This window comes from Rhinolophus sinicus, chromosome 15 (assembly GCF_057876585.1).
Source record: "Rhinolophus sinicus isolate RSI-liver-muscle chromosome 15, RSI-T2T, whole genome shotgun sequence".
Taxonomy (NCBI): domain Eukaryota; kingdom Metazoa; phylum Chordata; class Mammalia; order Chiroptera; family Rhinolophidae; genus Rhinolophus; species Rhinolophus sinicus.
The window spans coordinates 28,006,076-28,025,814 of NC_142515.1; the positions used below are offsets into that span (position 1 = coordinate 28,006,076).

Consider the following 19,739-nt stretch of genomic DNA (forward strand, 5'->3'; position numbering starts at 1 on the left):
GAGAACCAACTGTCAAGCAGCCAGCTAGCCCAGGGGAAGAGTTAAGAAGAATCTACAGCTCATGCAGAGACTAAGGCAGGAACAAGCTTCGGTTATGTTTGAGTATCAAAAGGTTAGTCTGATTGAAGCAGAGTTGGCACGGGGACGTGGCACAAAAAGTCAGAGGTAGACTGTCCAGATGAGGCACCGATGTTACAAGTCATTATTTTTCCCTACACACACAAAATATCTTTCTCTTCTAGAATCCTTTTCATACTAATGGCTTCACCATCCCTCCAACCATAAAAGTGGAAAAAAAATCCAAAAAACAAAACCACTGCTCCCTTTTGCTTACATTAGATGGCCCTGCTTCCTACTACCTCACAAGTAAACAATAGCTGTAAGACAGAACTCTTTCAAATTCCCAACACCAAATTTACAAACCTACCTGCACTGAACACCTTTTCAATTTTCCCTCAGGATATGCCCTGAATCCATCTCCTTGCAGCCTATTCAAGAATTTTATATTACACATTATCCCATTCTCTATTTCTTAAACCTTTGCTGAATACTTTCCATTAGTATTTAAATACTTTAACTTCTCCCATCTTAAAAAAAGTGGTAACCTCCTTTTCCCCCCACCAGCTATTTGTCTGCTCTCTTCCCTTTTACAGCTAACTTTAGAATTAGCAATCTTTAAATTCCTTGCCTCCCACTGATTCTTCAACCATTTGACTGCTGCACTCCACACACACCAACTAAATTTAACGGACATCTCTCAATACTCATCTCAACCTCATTGCCACATAACACTATCAGTCCCTCCTTTAGGGAAACACTCTTGTCCTTTTTCTTCTGACCCCCACTCTCTCCTGATATTCCTAATTCTGAACTCGACTAGTTCATCCTCTTGTACCCAAACCTTAAGTGTTCTAGCTAAATAAATGATTTGAGTTTCTAGCTAAATGCATAATCTAATACAAATATTCTAAATCAAGTTCACTGAAGAATGGCCCAAAATAAAACAATCTGTTCATCCTTCTCTATTCTGGGTAGTGCCGTCCACCATTTTTGGCACTAGCAATTCAGTGGTTTTTTTAAAAAAGAGGTTTTCTGACCTCAAAGTCTATACTGTAGTGGAAGCAACAGACGAACAACTATAGAAAACAATGTCAGCTGGTGATAAGTATTAGACATAGAGTAAGGTCATAAGAATGATAAATGGATATTTAGAGAAAATCCAACTCTGAGGATGTGACATTAAGCAGGGTTTTGAATGAAAAGAGAATATAAGCCATAAAAAGACCTAGGCAAAGAACATTTCAGAGGAAACAGCAAGAGTAAAAGCCCTCAGGTAGACAGAAGGCTGGCAGATTGAGAAATGGCAAGAAATCCATTAGGTCTATAGTGGTGTTAATGAAGTTGAGTAGTGGTTGAAATTGTAGAGTGAGGGAGGCCAGAACAGACAGGACCATGGAGAGCAGGGTACAAAGTTTGAATTTTTATTATGAGGAATGACACTAGAGGGTTTTAACCAAGGAAATGATAGGATTTGATTTATACTTTTAAAAGACCATAAAACATGTTGCCTAATTAAAAGTTTGATAAGAATTACTTACTTTTCAAGGGCTCCCATAAGTGGCTATAAAAATCAATTCATAATATTACAACAAAGTAATGAGAAATTACCTTATCGCAGCACAATTTATTTAAAAATCACTTGGTATTAATTTAAGAATAGAACAAACACTATCATTCAAACATGTTCCGATTTATCTTCTCAAATTCTAAACACAGGCATTCAAAGTCTTTTACAATCTACAAAGATTTTATCCAAGTAATACTTCCCTTTCAAAATTTCTTAAGAATGTAGATGCTAGAATTAAGCCTTGGGATTTATGTGATAATCAAAATACATCATCTACTGACAATATTGATTATCAATACTGCCTAGACCAGGACAATTTAAAATTTTACTTTCTGCTTTTATAATATACCATTGTGTAAAATATTATGCCTGAAGATGAAAAATGAGAACAAATGTATACATACCAATGTATACATACCACTGTATTATGGCTGAAGATGAAAAATGAGAACAAATGTATATATACCATTGTTGTCAATTTTATATACTCTGAGTATATACTGATCATTTACATTTTTGTTACAAAAGTGATTTTTCCAAATACACTGCAATAGTACAAAAGTCATTTTACCTTAAATGAAACCGGTAAGTACTGTTTACTTAAATGTTCAACAAATGATACACTTTTTTTTTGCAATGCTATTTTTAAATAAATCAGATTTCCTTCCTGGTGTTTATTAGAAAATAAATCCAATCCACAGAATGAAATGCACATAGTAAAACCCCATTAATTGGAACCAAGGAAAGATCAATATGAATGGTAGAATGTTCAGAAAGAAATGCAATTTTGCTAACTTTGCAAGCCTTGTTTAGCCTATCAAAATATTAAGAGGCAGTGCTTGGCACATAATCAGGGCTTAATAGATGTTCCTGCATTCATTCAAACTACCAAGTAGTTAACTTCTATTGCAATTACACTGTTAGTAAGTAAAGAGCATTTTTAAAAGGCAATGCTTTCTTTTCACTAGAAGTGGCTAGTTTCCCGGAAATCTTTTTTAAAACTTCTAATTTTTGTTTTTACATGTTGTGAAGCAGTAAGGTTCTAATTAATGAAGTTTTACTACATTTGGGACTTCATATTTTGGACACTGCTTTGACAACATCAAAATATGAATTCAATACAAAAATCAATTTTTTCCCCAGAGGTAAGACTTTGTTTTTTGACACTATGTCAACTAGTCATGGCAAATTAAAATCAGATTTTTCAAGGCTCCCTCACATGTTTTTTTTGCCTCTTTTATATCAATCTCTGCTATTTGAATATGCTCATGGAATACAAAATAATTTTCTTATCCAAACAAAAACAGGAAATGAAAAATCAAAATAAACCATATGGCATTATGAAGATAAATTATTCCTGATTATATGCTTTAGAATTATACCCTCCAACAGTGTAGACTCTAAAAAGTTGACTTTTCTAAATAAAAAATAGCACAGTCCTAAGCTTCAATGAAAGCTGTTATCATGAAGACAGAGACTTTGAAAATCTCTATGCCCTTTTGCAAATGCTACCTAACTTTTATTAAGTCAAATATATTCAAACCAATAACATTAAATGATGGTCATAAATGCAAAATAAATCAGCAAAAACTATAACTATGTTCTATGACTTTAGAAAATTATGCTAGTTACTGGAATCTTCTAGTAGCACTTAGATAATACAATGTAGACCAAGGCTAAAAGGACAGTGAAGTAGAAAACATATATATTGATTAAGTAGAGAAACAAATGAAACACCATATTAAATTTCAAATTATCTTGAGGACTATAGTAAAAGTTATTTTTTAACTGAAAATATACTTTAACAAAAAAAACCCGTCATATACTAACCATGTGAATAAACCCACATTGCCTGTATGGGAGGTTCAAGGGAAGAAACAGTACAATATTTTAGCTGCCAGTATGGTAAATCTCAAGAGGATGAAGGCCTAGTTCATCCCTTGGAAGAGAAATTTGGCCAAAAAAAAAGTTTACTCCTTTTTTTCTCCAAATGTGGTTAAATAAACCAGATATCCCCAAAGTAATGAAGACTCATTTCAAGTAATTACTCTGCTTACAAGTTTTATTTACACAGTAATTGTTAATAGTGGTTTTCAGTGAATTCATTGTATTTACATTTTTATATACACATTTATAAAGAAACTGTACAATAAAAAAAATGAGAAAAAGAAATATAGCAACGTAGGTCGAACTCAGGAAACAAATGCACAAAAGGAAGATTAAATTCAGGCAGGTGGTATAACCTCAATGAGATTACTGCCAAGGCTTACATTCCCTCTATCAGGGCCACCAATATGAAGGAAGTAGTTACCAGAGTTAAAAGTCATTCTAAAACCTATTAAGACCCTGGTACTCCCTCAATATTTTATTACACTACTAGTTTCCACTAAGCAAGCTCCTATTACAGGAGTTAACTTCTGAGGGCTCCACTAGTGGTCCCTAGGTTAGAATGACCCATGGGGTAAAAATATATGGACACCATCTGGTCCCATACTCCTAAAGAGGCAGTCACTACACTAACAAGGTTCTCAGGCTTGTTAGTTTGAAGACAATAGACCACTAACAGAAATAGTGTGCTTAAGTGTTGTTTCAAATCAAACTACAACATAAAAGCACACTATAAATCTAATTATTAACCAAATAGCATGTTATATAGATATTATTCATAATATTTAAGTAATTTATTTTAGGTTTAAGAATTAAACATATTACAAAATAAATTTAATGTCAATTTACCAATAATTAATAATTTCTTTATCCACTATACCATCAAAGTTAGACTCACTAGAAAAAAGTTAATTTTATCTTTTTTTTTTTAACTCTTATTTCCATTAATTAGAAAATTATGCACAGTGTTTTACAAGTCATGGACTTGGCTACATAGTAAGATTTCAAATTTCAAACTGGAATTAACAAATTTTGTTTCTACAGACAGTGAAATAATTTTAACTAAAAAATGTAAAGTCTTGCCACGTAGCATGCTATTTAAGAACGTTCAGAATTCATACTTTTTACTCTTACCAGTGAAAAACCTCATTTATATTTATGGACTTAGTCCCAAGTCTTCAGTCCACTAAAGTGCAAAGAACTTTCCTTCTACCAGTTAGCTGTCTTACATTATTAGATGAACAACTTCTTAGACTAGAAACAGAAAGGCTAAAATTCTTTGAGTGATAGGAATTCCTTAAGGGAAAGAAACAATTTGCCTTCAAAAAGAAATAGACATGATACTGTGGGAAAACACCTAAACAAATGTGAAACAATTTCCCACCAATATTTCCAGCTCCCAGATAATCCAAATTTGCCCCAACCTGTGAATTAAGATCAACAACTTCAGTAACTTAAACAATTTACAACTAAAGTTGCTGACTCTTGGTTTATAATACCTTCAAAAGGTCAGAACTGGAGATTGACAATATTTGTATTAAGGTGTTTATTTCAAATAGTATTTTGGAAGTTAAAGTAGTATTTAACAATCCTGCTTTGACTTCCAAAGTGCCTTTATGATAATTGTTAGAAAAGAAAAGATGTAAAAATTTGAAGTATCTCCAACGCTGTTAAAAAAAATTTATTGCATTACTGTTCACTCCAAATTATGGAGTATAAACTAGCCATTTAAACTTCTTCCTTTGTAAAATGGCTATCCCTACAAAATACTTTTTGACTAATACTGTCAATAGGTTACTTATTTCATTTACTTCAGCCATGGAATTCAAAATCTGCAGTTTTCTATGTCTTGATTCTTTTAGATTTCTCCAGCATTTTCTTCCATGCTTTTTACATAAGAAATGAAAAACTTTTATCAAAAAACAAGTTTATATTCCAATTAGTCTGTTAATTTTGAAGATTAGCTTTTCAGAGCAGGACTAATATTCTTGTCTCCTTCTTTAATATCCTTCATCACAGATGCAAACACCTGGAATTACATAGAGTAAAGATTAATCCTCAAAAAACTACCATGCAAATTAAAGAGATTTAAATAACTACAGTTTATTAACATGAAAAAGATTTAGTATACTTAACTCTGTCCCAGAAGACTGCCATTCTCAAATACTCGTTTGTTTCAACCCAATTTTATAGTACATAATTAGATTCCAGTATTCATCACTTGTCAAATATTCTGAAATTACTATTTGGTAACAGAACATTTTCTGGACCAATATTCTTACACTTCATTTTCATAAGCAATAAAACTGAGCTTATAATACCTACTATCTATCATTCATGGAGCAGATGATAATGCTACTTTTTATGTCACTTAAGTTAGACTGCCAATGTTTGCTTCCCTAACAAGACTAAGCATCTAAAAAGCCAGGATCATACATTATATCCTTTCTATTGCAAATCCTTAGTACACAGCAGGTGTTCAATACAAATGTTGTCTTATTTGAAATAACAAAGTAATTATATATTTGCTTTGGCAAATAAATGACTACTGTAGATTGTACTTCACTAACCTCTTAAGATATTACTGACTTTACATAAAAGTAAATCCACAGGTTTGGATAGATAAAAGAGGAGCAACTGTATTAAACTCTTTCCTTTTCACAGTTACAAATTATTTAAAAAATATATATTTTTTAATTTAAGCACTAACATTTGAGAAATATGTAATTTTTTAAAATAAAAAGTCAACTGATTGTTTTAACACATCTCTTTGAAGTAGGAAAATGTCACTCTACCTGAGTCCATTTTTTGGTGCTATTCTGCATCTGAATGGCTGCAATACAGCTGAACAGCTTTTCTGATGTGATATCTTCTGGCAATTTAGTTAGAAACTGTGCTATATGAATAAAATCCATCTGTAGGAGAATATCTTCATACAATCGGAGGATCCCTAATCCAGTCCTAAATAAAAATTCCTCCCCATCTCTGCAAAATACATCCCAGACTCGACAGGCCAGATCAAGTGGTAGTGATTTGCTATATAAGGTGAAGATCCTAAAATCAGGGGGGAAAAATAGTCATTGAAATTTTTCGTTTATTGATTCATTCACTCATTAAGCATCTCTATGTGAATAATACTTAATTAGGGATAAAAACGCAAATGACATATGGCTGTTTCCCTCAAAGAGCTTGAGTAGTAGGAAATTAATGTATTTATGTGAATTTACTACCTTATGTAGACATATGACCTAATACAAACTAGAGTGGCAGAAAGCCTAGTGCTTAAGGGTATGGCTCTGAAACTGGAATGCCTAACTTTGAATCTCAGATTCAACTAGTTAGATTTCAAACTTATTAGTTGTGTGATCTTGAGCAAGATATTTATCCTTCTTGTCCCTCAATTTCCTCATTAGTAAACAAAAGATAATAATACTATCTACGTCTCAGGATTGTATTGAAAATTAAAGGAGTTAATAAATTTAAAGTGTTTAGAACAGTGCCTGGTACATAAGAAATGCTCAGTAAAAGTTATTATTATTATGTATGAGAAACCCAAGTATCATCTTTTAGTAACCTAAATACAAAATTGTAAAGTCTTACTTCTCTCTTTTCTTCTTCCAGAAATACACACTGTTTTGTTTTGTTTTTGTTTTTTTCCTTAACCAAACTTTACTTACTACTTCTTTTGGAGCATGTATACACTCCAACAGAATCACCAAAATGGTTTTTTCCCATCCTTTCTGACAATGTCTGATCATATAATTCATTCATTATCCAGTGGTGCTTCAGGGTGGCATTCTGGTTGGGGAAGCAGGGAGAATAGGTGCTAGAGAACTTCTCTTAAAGTTGCCTTAGCAAAGAAACTACACATTTTTTAAACAGAATTTGTTTATTTGAGATTAGGCCTGATGAAACTTCAGAAAGGGAACCAAAAGCTCTCCCCCACACACAAAAAATGAATACCCTTTAGCACCGCCACTTATTTATTCCTGTTTTCTTGCACAATTGATTTTGGGATTTGTATATAGTAAGCTCAACAGAAGCAGTGGGGGAAAAATCCATGTCTACTTCTTAAATTATAAACATACATTTAATTATATAACAAAAAGAATACTCCTCGTGGCACATGGAATACTAACGCACTATTCAAAATGAGAAAGGGCCCAGCAGTGCCTTGGCAGTTTCTGGTATACATCACTTCCTCATTATTGGTTTCATACTGCTCCCTGTATTAATTGTGATCCTGATTTGCCTCGTGTTCACATCCCTCAAGACTGACAATTGAGTTATTTTTTCCCCCTTCTTTACAGATTCAGTATTTGATCTTAGTCTTCTGGGTCCCATGATATAAAACCCTTCTTCTCCCTATTACCATGGGTCCTTCCCAGAGGAACTCCAATGTCCCTAGGGGGAATGGAAGAGAATACCTCGAAAAATAACTTCATTTTTAAAAAAAAAAACTAAATAAAAGAAGCCCCAACCAAATGGGAAGACATCATATTTAACCAACACCATTATTTATTTTTCTGTATTAAAACTTAATATTATTTATATGAAACCCAATGATTTTAAATGATTAGGATAAGTTTAATGTTTCATGTATACTTTTAATAATCTATCTTAAGATCAACTGTTCCGGGCCAGCCCATGCTCCTAATGCCTAGGTTGCCGGTTCGATTCCCACATGGGCCAGTGAGCTGCGTCCTCTACAGACAGTTAAGATTGTGAATAATGGCCTTCTCTGGAGCTGGGCTTCAGTGATGTCGGCGTGAGTGGCTGTGGGCTACCGTGTGCTGCCATGAGCAGCGTGAGTAGCTGGCAGCCAACAAGAGGTGCCGTGAGCTGCAGTGAGGGGCTGACCAAAGACTGGCGACCGACTTCCTCAGCCGGGGGGAGCGCAAGGTTCATAATACCAGCATGGGCCAGGGAGTTGTGTCCTACACAACTAGACTGAGAAACAATGGCTTGAACCAGAGGTGGGGGGAGACAGAAGAAGGAGGAAAAAAAAAAAAACAACTGTTCCATCTCTATGGCAAAATTCACCCCCACATTTATAATTTATAATTAACTGGCTACTGCTCACCAAAGTCTGAGGCAAACCCTCCAAGTTAAAACAGAAGAGCATTAGCACCTAAATAAGGCATCATTTCTCTGTCAGAAAGCTGGATAAAGCCTTGAAAAAAACAAAGCTCTCGATTAAAAAAACACACTATTACAACTATCATAAACCTTGGTGTGTGAAGCAAAATAAAGGGAATCAACTAACTCTTTATGAAAGCTTAGTATGTAGTAGGCATTGAATGAGATATTCCATGTAAAACACCCTCACTACAACTCAAGATATAGATATTACCATTCCCATTTTATAGATAAGAAATTGAAACATAAACTGAGGGATTCTGATTTCAACTCCATAGTCCATGTCATAATCAAATGCCTCTCCACAAAAATATGAGAGTTTCTCTATTTGTAAGAGAATGGTGTTTTTTATATGTATGACCCCATGCAGGAGATTTACTCTAGTTCCTAAAACACACAAAAAGTTATACTTTGTTTCCTTTTAATTATTATATTTTATGTATGTTAGACTTACCAGTCTATCAAGTATATGTCTGGTGTAAGACTGTAAGATTTGAAATGAAGAAATAGTTTGGAGAGATTTTCTTCAAAAAATACTTCAAATGTTGCAAAATATTTCAACATCTAAAGATAGAAATATCAATAAAATATTAAAGAGCATGCTCTAAAAATAGAGAAATTAAATCCTTAATCATAAATTAACAAAACCTTAGCACCTCTCTCTGAATCTTTTCATCAAGCATTAATAAAACTATAATTCAATGAAAAGCTAATTTTAGATCAGATTATTTTAGTCTTCTATTGTTTTCACTCTAAAAGGGCATTCAGCTACTGAAACTGAGACAGTCAAAGGAAAACATGCTTCATTTCCGAAGTCCATACCATGCTGTGATCCACACGGAAGAAGGCCAGTTGGCATGGCTTATTGAGGAGATTTGCAAAGGCAATGAAGGCATCTGACTCCTCCAGATTGAGAATGAGAACTGCTGCTATGAAGGACATCCCTTGGACCTTCAAAGGGGAAAAAAACCTTAATCAAAATGTGCCTATAATAAATCTACAGCTTATTTTATTGCATTCCTAAAAAATTATAAGGTGACATTACAAGGTAAAATTAACCAAGATCTTTTCCCCAACAACAGTCACTATAAAGAACTCATTAATAATTATGAAATCTCCTTAATTTTAAATTTCTTAATCATGTGGTATAGTTTAAAAAGTATTAGGAAAAATTTTGGAAAAAAGGAAAAAGTACCAGCTTTTACGTGCTACAAAAGCCTGTCTCAGTGTGTTACTTAGTTTTCATTTTCTCTGTCTGAAGTCTTTCAAAGTACAGAATCACAAAGTTTAATGAAAATCAGTTGATTGTCTTCATTGTTATAACATATCTGTCTGAGGCAGAAAGTGAGGAATTAAGAATAAAAGATATGTATGAGAAGTGCTGTTGAAATTCCAAGAAAGATGAGGTTGGGAAGGTTGAGACAGTAAGGCTGGATTCCTGGAAAAGCAGGAGAAAAAATAAGAAAAAAACCATTCCAAGATAGGAAAGATGTATGAGTAAAGACACGCAGAACTAGCCCAGTTGGAGCACAGGATTTAAAATGGGAATGGGAGAAATTACAAAAGGTGGCATGAATTTACAAATTGTGAAAGGCCTTGAGTAAAAGGCTAAGCTACCTACAAGAGGCTTGCTTGTGAGCTATGGGGAGTTATTGTACATTTCTGAGAAAATAGGTAGTACGGAATAGATACTGTAAAAAATATTCATTCTTTCATTTAAAAAAGTTTATCAAACACTTACTTCTTCTGATAGAAATTTGCATAATAGACTTACACAGAGACACCACTAAGAATATTTGCAGTGATACCTCTGTTTGTTTCTATTTTCTCAGGACCTTTAAATTTTTGAGTGCACTTCAATTTGAAATCCCATTCTATTACTATACTATCTTGAAACTTCTGTTACCAGAGTGACCAATGATATTTATCATAAAACCCAATGGGCACTTTCCTACCCACTTAGCAGAATTCCTTTAGCTTCTGTGATCCAATATTTCTTTGTTCTTCCGACTTCTCTGGCTTTTTCTGAGTACTCTTAGCAACTAAACAGTAGTTGCCTATTTGGTTTTCTAGAATATAAATTCTATGAGAATAGAGCCTGTGGTAGGTAGGCAGAATAATTTGCCCATGAAGATATCCACATCCTAATCCTGGAACCTGTGAAAATGTTACCAACAATGGCAAAAGGGACTCTGCAAACATGATTAAATTAAAAATCCTGCAATGGGAAGATTATCCTGGATTAGGTGGGTGGGCCCAATGTAATTATCACGAGGGTCCCTATAAGTGAAAGAGGGAGGCAGAAGAATAAACGGAGTTTTGAGGATCCTACATTATTGGCTTGGAAGCACCAAGGAACGTAGGCAGCCTCTGGAAGCTAAAAAGGGCAAGGAAATGGATTCTCTTCTACAACCCTGTTCTCTTCTGGAGTAGGAACATAGCCGTACCAATACTTTGACTAGAGCCTAGTAAAATCTATTTTGAACGTTGACCACAAAAGCTGTCAGATATCGAATCTGTGTTGCTTAACACCATTAAGTTTCTGGGATCATTTGCTATGACAATAGGAAACTACTAATACAGAGACAAGGCTGTGTCTGTTTGTTTACAATTGTATTCTTAATACCAGAATTTGTGCCCAATGTATGCAAGGAGCAAATTGTTAAACATCTGTAATAGAAGGGTAGTGAAGCAAACAGAAGGGATTAAAATATATTTAATTGAGGGAATTCTGGTGAAGATGGCAGAGCAGGTAAACACTGTGCTTACCTCCTCTCATGACCACAGCAAAGTCAACTAAACTATAGAACAACCATCGTTGAGAATAACCTGAACTCTAGCTGCATCAAAGTCCTACAACTAAGAACATACAGAAGAAGTCAACTTGAGACTGGCAGGAATGAGGAGATGTGGACTGGGCTGGTCCCACACACACGTAACCTTTAAAAATTGGGAGTATCTCAGCTGTGAAGATCCCCCCTGGAGACTAAGGGGTCCCAGTCTCACACCAGGCTCCCCACCCCAGGGTTCCAGTGCTGAGGAGAGATGTCCTCATAACTTCTGACTGTGAAAACCAGCAGATTATGGCTCAGTGAGACAGGGTGGCTGGAGTTCCTCTTAAAGGGCTTATACACAGACTTATTCATTGACGGATTCACTCACTTTGAGCTCCAGTGCTGGGGCACCAGGTCAAAAGGCATAAGAACATAAAGGGATGAACTGAGCTGTCTGGTTTCAGGGCGAGGACTGGAGAGGCAGCTTTCTCCCAGACAAAATGCTGGCAGAAGCCATAATTCCTTTGCTGAGCCCTCCCCATTACTGAAGTTCAGACACACTTGGTCACCATATCTGAGTCTCTATCATCCTGGCTAACAGCCATCCTCTGCCTAGCCATAGGTGATTCCCTGACACCCTGTCCCACCCAAATCGCGAGCCCACCCAAGCTGCTTTCAGTGACTTTTCCATATGAACAGCCTATCTTGGCTCATGCCTGCAGACTTTATTAAAATTTCTCAAAGGTTCACAAAACCTAAAAAGCAGCATCTGGCCACCATGTGTCCCATACCTCTTGCTAAGCAGCCCCAAGCATGACACTACTGGCAGGTGGCATCAGTTCATGGCTTGGCCTCTTGATGCACCTTCAAGCCCTGCACAAGTGGCAGCCATCTGCAGATTGCTTTGGGGCTCATACCAGGTAGCCCTGGGCAGGGCACTGGTTGAGGCTGAACTTGGCCTGCAGTGGGGCCCTTCCCAGGAGGCCCTGGGACTGCCACACTGGGTAGCCAGCTTTGAACCAAGCCAGAGCACCACTCAGCCACCTCCAAGGATGAAACACCCAAAGGGAAGAGTGGGCAAGCACCAGAACCCTGCTAAAGTGAACCCTGCTCTGTAGGGTCAGCCCTGCACAACACCTCCTCCAATGTAGTCATGGCCAGTCCTCACAACCAATCAGCCTGAGGGTCAAGCCCTTTTAGTGATGTACAAACAGGAACCAAGGCTCAACTACAACAGGGCACATGAGGGGCACCACCTGGAGCACCTGGCTCAGCTGACCAGGGAGACTATGCCACTGGACACCTACTATACAAGTCCACTCTACTAAGACCAGGAGACACAGCCGCTCTACCTAATATATAGAAACAAACACAGGGAGGCAGCCAAAAGGAGGAGACAAAGAAACATGTCCCAAATGAAAGAACAGAACACAACTCCAGAATAAGAACTAAACAAAATGGAGACAAGCAATCTACCAGACAAAGAGTTCAAAACACTGGTTATAATGATCCTCAAAGATTTCAGGGAGAACTTAGACAAAGAGATAAGAAACATAGAGATGGAAGGAGAAAACATAAAAAAAACAGTTAAAATGAAGTATACAAGAGAGGAGGGGGTTGGTAGGTAAGGGTAAAGAGGATCAAATACACGGTGATGGAAGGAGAACTAACTCTCAGTGAACACACAATGTGATATATAGATGATGTATTACAGAATTGTACACTTGAAATCTATGTAACTTTACTAACAATTGTCACCCCAATAAACTTTAATTTAAAAAAAATGAAGAATATAATAACTGAAATGAAGAACATATTAGAGGAAATCAACAGTAGATTAGATGGCGCAGAGGTCCAAATCAGCAATTTAGAAGATAAGGTAGCAGAAAACACCCATTCAGAACAGCGGAAAAAAAAAAAAAAAAAAGAAATCCAAGAAAACAATGACAGTTTAAGGGGCGTTTGGGACAACATCAAGCATACCAACATTCAGATCACAGGGGTACCAGAAGGAGAAGACAGAGAACAAGAAACTTAAAACCTATTTGAAGAAATAATGACGGAAAATTTCACTGACATGGCAAAGGAAATAAAAGCCCAGGAAGTGCACAGAGTTTCAAACAAGATGAACCCAAAGAGGCCCACACCAAGACACATCATAATTAAAATGCCAAAAATTAAAGAAAAAGAGAGACTCTTAAAAGCAGCAAGAGAAAAGCAGTTAGCTACCTACAAGGGAGCTCCCAGATGACTGTCAACTGATTTCTCAACAGAAACTTTGCAAACAAGAAGGGACTGGCATAAAATATTCAAAGTCATGAAAATCAAGGACCTACAACCAAGATTACTCTACCCAGCAAAAGTATCATTTAAAATTTAAGGAGAGATAAACACTTCCCAGACAAGAAAAATCTAAAGGAGCTCATCACCACCACACCAGAAGTATTACAAGAAACATCTAGGGGACTTATTTAAGAAGAAAAATAAAAGATCAAATATATGAATAATAAAATGGCAATAACTACATATCTATCAACAATTACTTTAAATGAAAACAGATTAAATGCCCCAATCAAAAGATGGGTGGCTGAAAGGATAAGAAAACAAGACCCTTTCGTATGCTGCCTATAAGAGACTCATTTCAGATCAAAAGACACACACACAGACTGAAAGTAAAGGGATGGAAAAAGATATTTCATGAAAATGAAAATGAAAAAAAACAAAAAAAAAAAAAAAAAAACTGGGGTAGCGATACTTATACCAGATAAAATAGACTTTAAAACAAAGGCTATAACAAGAAACAAAGACCCAGTAATCCCACGACTAGGTATTTATCCGAAGAAACCCAAAATGCTATTTCAAGGGGACATGTGTATCCATATGTTCATGGCAGCATTGTTTACAATGGCCAGAATGTGGAGGCTGCCTGGGTGTCCACTGATGGATCAACTGATAAAGAGGTGGTGGTACGTATATACAATGGAATATTGCTCAGCCATGGAAGGGAATGGGTTCTTGCCATTTGCAGTGGCATGAATGGACCTGGAGAGTATTGTGCTGAGTGGAGTATGTCAGACAGAGAAAGACAGATGCAATGTGATTTCACTTATATGTAGAATCTAAATAACAAAATAAACAAACAAACTCATACATACAGAGAATATTTTGATAGTTGCCAGATGGGAGGGGGTATGGGGGGGTGGGTGAAAAAGAGTAACGGATTAAGAAGTACAAGTTGGTTGTTACAAAGTAGTCATGGGGATGTAGGATACAGCATAAGAAATACAGTCGATAATATTGTAATAACTATGTATGGTGTCAGATGGGTACTAACTAGATTTATTGAGGTAATAGATGGGAGGGGGTTGGGGGCAGGGTGAAAAAGTTGAAGGGATTAAGAAGTACACATTGGTACTTACAAAATAATCATAGGGATGTAAAGCATGGGGAATATAGTCAATAATATGGTAATAACTATGCATAGTCCCAGGTGGATACAACTAGACTTGTTAGGGGGATCACTTCTTAAATTATGTAAGTGTCTAACCACTATGCTGTAAATTAATATAATACTCAATGGCAACTATAATTGAAAAATTAAAACCAGGTTGGGGGGAAGGTGAAGGGGAATAATAGGTTCAAATTTCCAGGTATAACACAAATAAATCTTAGGGATGTAATATACAGCATAGGAATATAGTCAATAATATTGTGATAGTGTGGTATGGTGTCCGATGGTTGCTAGACTTATCATGGTGATCACTTTTTTAGGTATATAAATGTTGAATAACTATTGTGTACACCTGAAACTAATATAATATTGTATATTAGCTATATTTTAATAAAAAATCTTTGAAAAATAAATTTAAAAATATATTTTATTGAATCTTAAGATGATGTTTATTGCAAATATTTTATATATAATTAAAAAAAGAATTGCTGCCAATTAAAAAATTACAATGCTTAGAATTTTTACTTTATGCATATTCATAGAGCTAGTAAAGCTCATTTAGATTTACCATATATAACTCTTTTGTATACATGAAAAGAAAACAAGAAAAATGAAGTTATCTCTACACTTTCTATGAATATTCTACAGTATTTATCAACTTGCAGTGTGATTCACTGGCACATCACTTATGTAGTATTTCTAGAAAAAAAAGTATAACCTAAATCTAATCATGAGGAAATGATCGAAAAATACTACTAAAATTTATTAAAAAGGGTCATTGTGAAAACATGAGGAATGACTCTTCAAAAGTATCACTATCATGACCATAGAAAAAACTAAATTAAAGGAGGCTAAGGACATATGACAACTAAATGCCACATGTAACTCTACCTGGATCCCAGAAGAGGGTATGGAGTGGAGCTACTGCAACTTTTCTGTTAGTTTGAAGATCTTCAAAATAAAATCTTGAGAAACAAACAAAAACACACAAAGAAAAAAAAACACCCTATATACGAGGTGTGATCATAAAATACGGTGAATGTTTAAATTAAAAAAGAAATTTATTACAGTAAAAGACACATTGTCACTAATCCCCCACAAAATACTCCCCCTCGCTTCAAACACATTTATCCTATCGTTCTTACCACTTTCTGAAGCAGTTCTGGAAGTCCTTTTTCATGAGTGTGTTTAGTTGCGCTGTCGTGGCTGCCTCGATGTCCTGAATCGATTCAAACATTTACCTGTCATGGTCATTTTGACTCTGGGGAAGAGCCAGAAGTCGCATGGTGCCAGAGACAGTGAATAAGATGGATGAGGACACATTGTAATGTTTTTATTTGACAGAAAATGCCATACCAAAAGCGATGTGTGACACAGAGCTTTTCCACTGTGACCAAAACATACGATGAGAGCCATCCAACGGAAAGGCAGAGATCTTCAATACCGGAAGCATGGAATCAAACCTTAGTAACAGTGTGTGACAAGTCTGAACTTGTTCGGTGCAGTCAGTTAGGTATGAGCAATGGCTGAGAGAAGGTGTGTTTTAAAGTGTGCCATAAATCATCCTCCATCACGACAACGCTCCATGTCACACATCATTTCTGGTACACAGTAACCTTTGTCAAATAAATGCATCATGGTGTGTCCTTATCCATCTTATTCACCGGATCTGGCACCATGTGACTTCTGGCTCTTCCCCAAAGTCAAAATGATTCATCCAGGACATCGAGTCAGCCATGACAGCGCAACTAAAGACACTCATGAAAGAGGACTTCCAGAACTGCTTCAGAAAGTGGCAAGAACAATGGGATAAGTGTGATTGAAGCGGATGGGGGGGACGGGGGGTGTGTGTATTTTGAGGGGAATTAATGACAATGTGTCTTTTACTGTAATTTTTTTTAATTTAAACATTCACCATATTGACTGATCATACTCACATAGACCACCCAGCTTAAGAAATAAAATTTTGCCTGTTGAATGAAGCACCAGTGTAAGCCACATACTTTCTGTCACTTTTTCTTCCTCCCTTCCCCTATGCCTGGCTAGGACTTGGGAGGAGGTAATTTACTCAGATTCCCTATTCTTTATTATCCTTGCAGACACACACAGATCTTATTTTAGGGATTTGACTGATAATCACTACAGAGAAATAAGAGCTATACTGAAAAAAAAATGTGGAAAAGTTATAAAGCTTACAAATTTCTTATGGTAATGCCTGAGCCCTGGTCTATAGTTCCTGACTCACCCCGAGATACTGGGAAATTTTGTCTGTCTTCTCACTTCCACTTTTATGAGGCACCCACCTTAGAGCCCCACCATAGTTCAAGTCCAGTTTACTGTATGTGCCAGTAGATATAATCTAGGCAAAATAATACCCACCTACCTACCTCCTTGCTTCAAAGGAGAAAGCTTGTATCAGAGAACCTAAACAGACACTCAATACTCAAGTGTTTTACTCTACTCAGTAGTAATCTACAACCATTTCCTCATGGTGAAAAACTAACACAATTCAACAAGCTAAACAACAGAGGCCTTAAACTGGGATAAATGTATCCTGGAGGTACATAAAGATTTTCCAAAGAGTACACCATACATTTTCATTGATTATTTCAAGGGAATCCATTTTACAGATCCTCAATTTACATGTTTTCTTTTCTAAACATGATCTGCCTGAGAATATCACTGCATTCACAGTGCAATGGATGAGAAAAGCCACAGTCCTCACCCGTTACAAAATATACTATGGTGAACTTCTCTGAGGCATGAAATGTGAAACAAAAGGGTAATTCCAAATATTCTTTGGGGAAAGTCTCTGGCTTCCCTGTCATATAAATGAATAAAAATATGAATTCCATTATGTATTTGAATAGAGATGAGTAATAACAATTTTTATTTAGTGACCTTACTTCTTCTATATCACACCTTTTCTCAAAGAATGCATAGCCCTTGAGGGCAAGTCCCAGGAGAACAAATAAAGAAAATAGCGATATAGATTGGTGACCTTGGTCCTTTTAATTATAACTGGAATGTGAACTATTACCATATTTTTTCAAGATGTACTAAATAAATTCCACAGATAAAACTTGTGCTTTTATTTGTAGTTTTGTTATTCATGTGTTATTCATTAATGCAGCTACAAACAATTTTGTCAAATTACATCATGAAATATGTATTCCAATATAGTTTATATTATTCTTATCTCATCTTATAAAATAAGTCTGATTTGGCTGACTGGCTTGCCATTGAGGCTTAACATTACCAGTTAAACCTAACTGGTTATACGGTGGTCATTTCACATAAATTCAAAGAGTTAATAAATGTGTATTCTGTAAAATATTAATGAAGAGCTTGTTCATATTTTTCTGTAAATGGATAATGATATATCAAATCATGAGTGTTTAAATTCCACTGGTTACATTTTTTAAAAAAGATAGTTTTATTTTAAAATGTCAATATTTCATAAATGGTAAAAATTAAACCCTTTACAAATAAACTCATGATGAAAAAATTTTAATGTCAACTTGAAATGTGAAGGGGTTACAAAATGTTCTTACAATTCTATTACAGAATACATAAGCAAGAGAGTTTAGACGCTTCACTCAAATTTCACTTTCTCCATAAAGACTATCTGACAATATTCTTTAATACTACAACCTGCCCCATCCCCAAATCTGGCACTTTCCCCTATTACTCTGCTATGCGTTTTCCATAGCACTTATCACCTTTTAATATAACATGATTTATTTATTTGTTTGTTGTTTATTGTCTGTCTCCTCCTCCTTCTAAACCGTAAGTGTCTTTTATTCAGTGAGGTATCTCAAGTACCTAGAACAATGCCTGGCATATAGCAATAAAAATTTGTTGAGCTGATGAATAAACGAAAAAATATACAAATAAACATGCAACAAAATAGAGTAAGTTGTACGAGGTAGCCACCCTATGGTGCAGTCTCAAAAATTCTTCTATTTTAAGACATAGGTGAGAAGATGGTTTCATGACTTCTGGTTAAACATGGCAAATTGAACACTCATATTTTCCTTTGTTGCCTCCCAAATCCAACTAAACTGACAGTAAAGAAAAAAATATTAACCTAGGAGGACAAAGAAAATAAAAAATACATAAATAGTAGATAATAACATTTTAGAAATTTTAATTTAACTAAATGGAGAATGTTAAAACTAAAGTATCTGCAGAGGAAAAAGCCAATAAGCAACAAGCCAATTTAGCCACAAAATCTGGAAGGCTCAGGAACTGAAGGCATCAGGTACCTCTGAAATTGAAGGTAGGGCTAAAATTAGGATCGGCTGATAATCTGTAAAAGGTGCAAATCCCCTGACCTATCCAAGAGACAGGTGCCTATCCTTCCCTCAACCTGGCAGTACATAAGAAGTTTATTTCTGGAGGTACAGTCAGGAAAAGGCAGGTTAGGGAGAAGGAGATGAGGCACCACACCTACAGCAGTGGCAATAAAAGTTTAGAAATCCCAAGTTGCTCTCCCCAAGAGCTGGCAGCCAGTCTCATAAGCCTCTAGTAGGAGATGGAAAGATGACGCTCTGGCTAGGTAAGTTGATAGGTCCAAGAAGAAAAGACACAGAGGTCCACACATTTGGGAGCTAACACAAAATAATATACTTAGATCTAAGATTAAATGTTTATATTCAAAAAACAGATTGAAACAAATACTTACATAACCAACATCAGGTCTGTAACATGTATATGCCCCTAAGATACTGTGTAAGACATCATGATACGGGCCACCCTTAGGAGAGAAAAACAAAATGTCAAACTATACAAATAATTGACTCTAAGTTAATTCTCAAACAACATGTTAATAAACTCTAGCATTTCCTAAGTGACTAGT

The 19,739-nt window shown here is 35.7% G+C and overlaps 1 protein-coding gene across 2 annotated transcripts in view; it reads right to left on the reverse strand.

Moving 5' to 3' along the window:
* Positions 1-3,671: 3,671 nt before the first annotated feature.
* TBC1D12 (TBC1 domain family member 12) overlaps positions 3,672-19,739 on the reverse strand; it is an 83,833-nt gene continuing 67,765 nt past the window's right edge. For both annotated transcript variants that reach the window (XM_019739838.3, XM_088791944.1), the window contains 5 exons: positions 19,566-19,637; positions 9,476-9,604; positions 9,108-9,217; positions 6,310-6,568; positions 3,672-5,543 (listed from right to left, as the gene is read on the reverse strand). In XM_019739838.3, the coding sequence (XP_019595397.3) occupies positions 5,475-5,543; positions 6,310-6,568; positions 9,108-9,217; positions 9,476-9,604; positions 19,566-19,637 (639 nt within the window). In that variant the 3' untranslated portion in view covers positions 3,672-5,474. The remainder of the gene's footprint in view (positions 5,544-6,309; positions 6,569-9,107; positions 9,218-9,475; positions 9,605-19,565; positions 19,638-19,739) is intronic.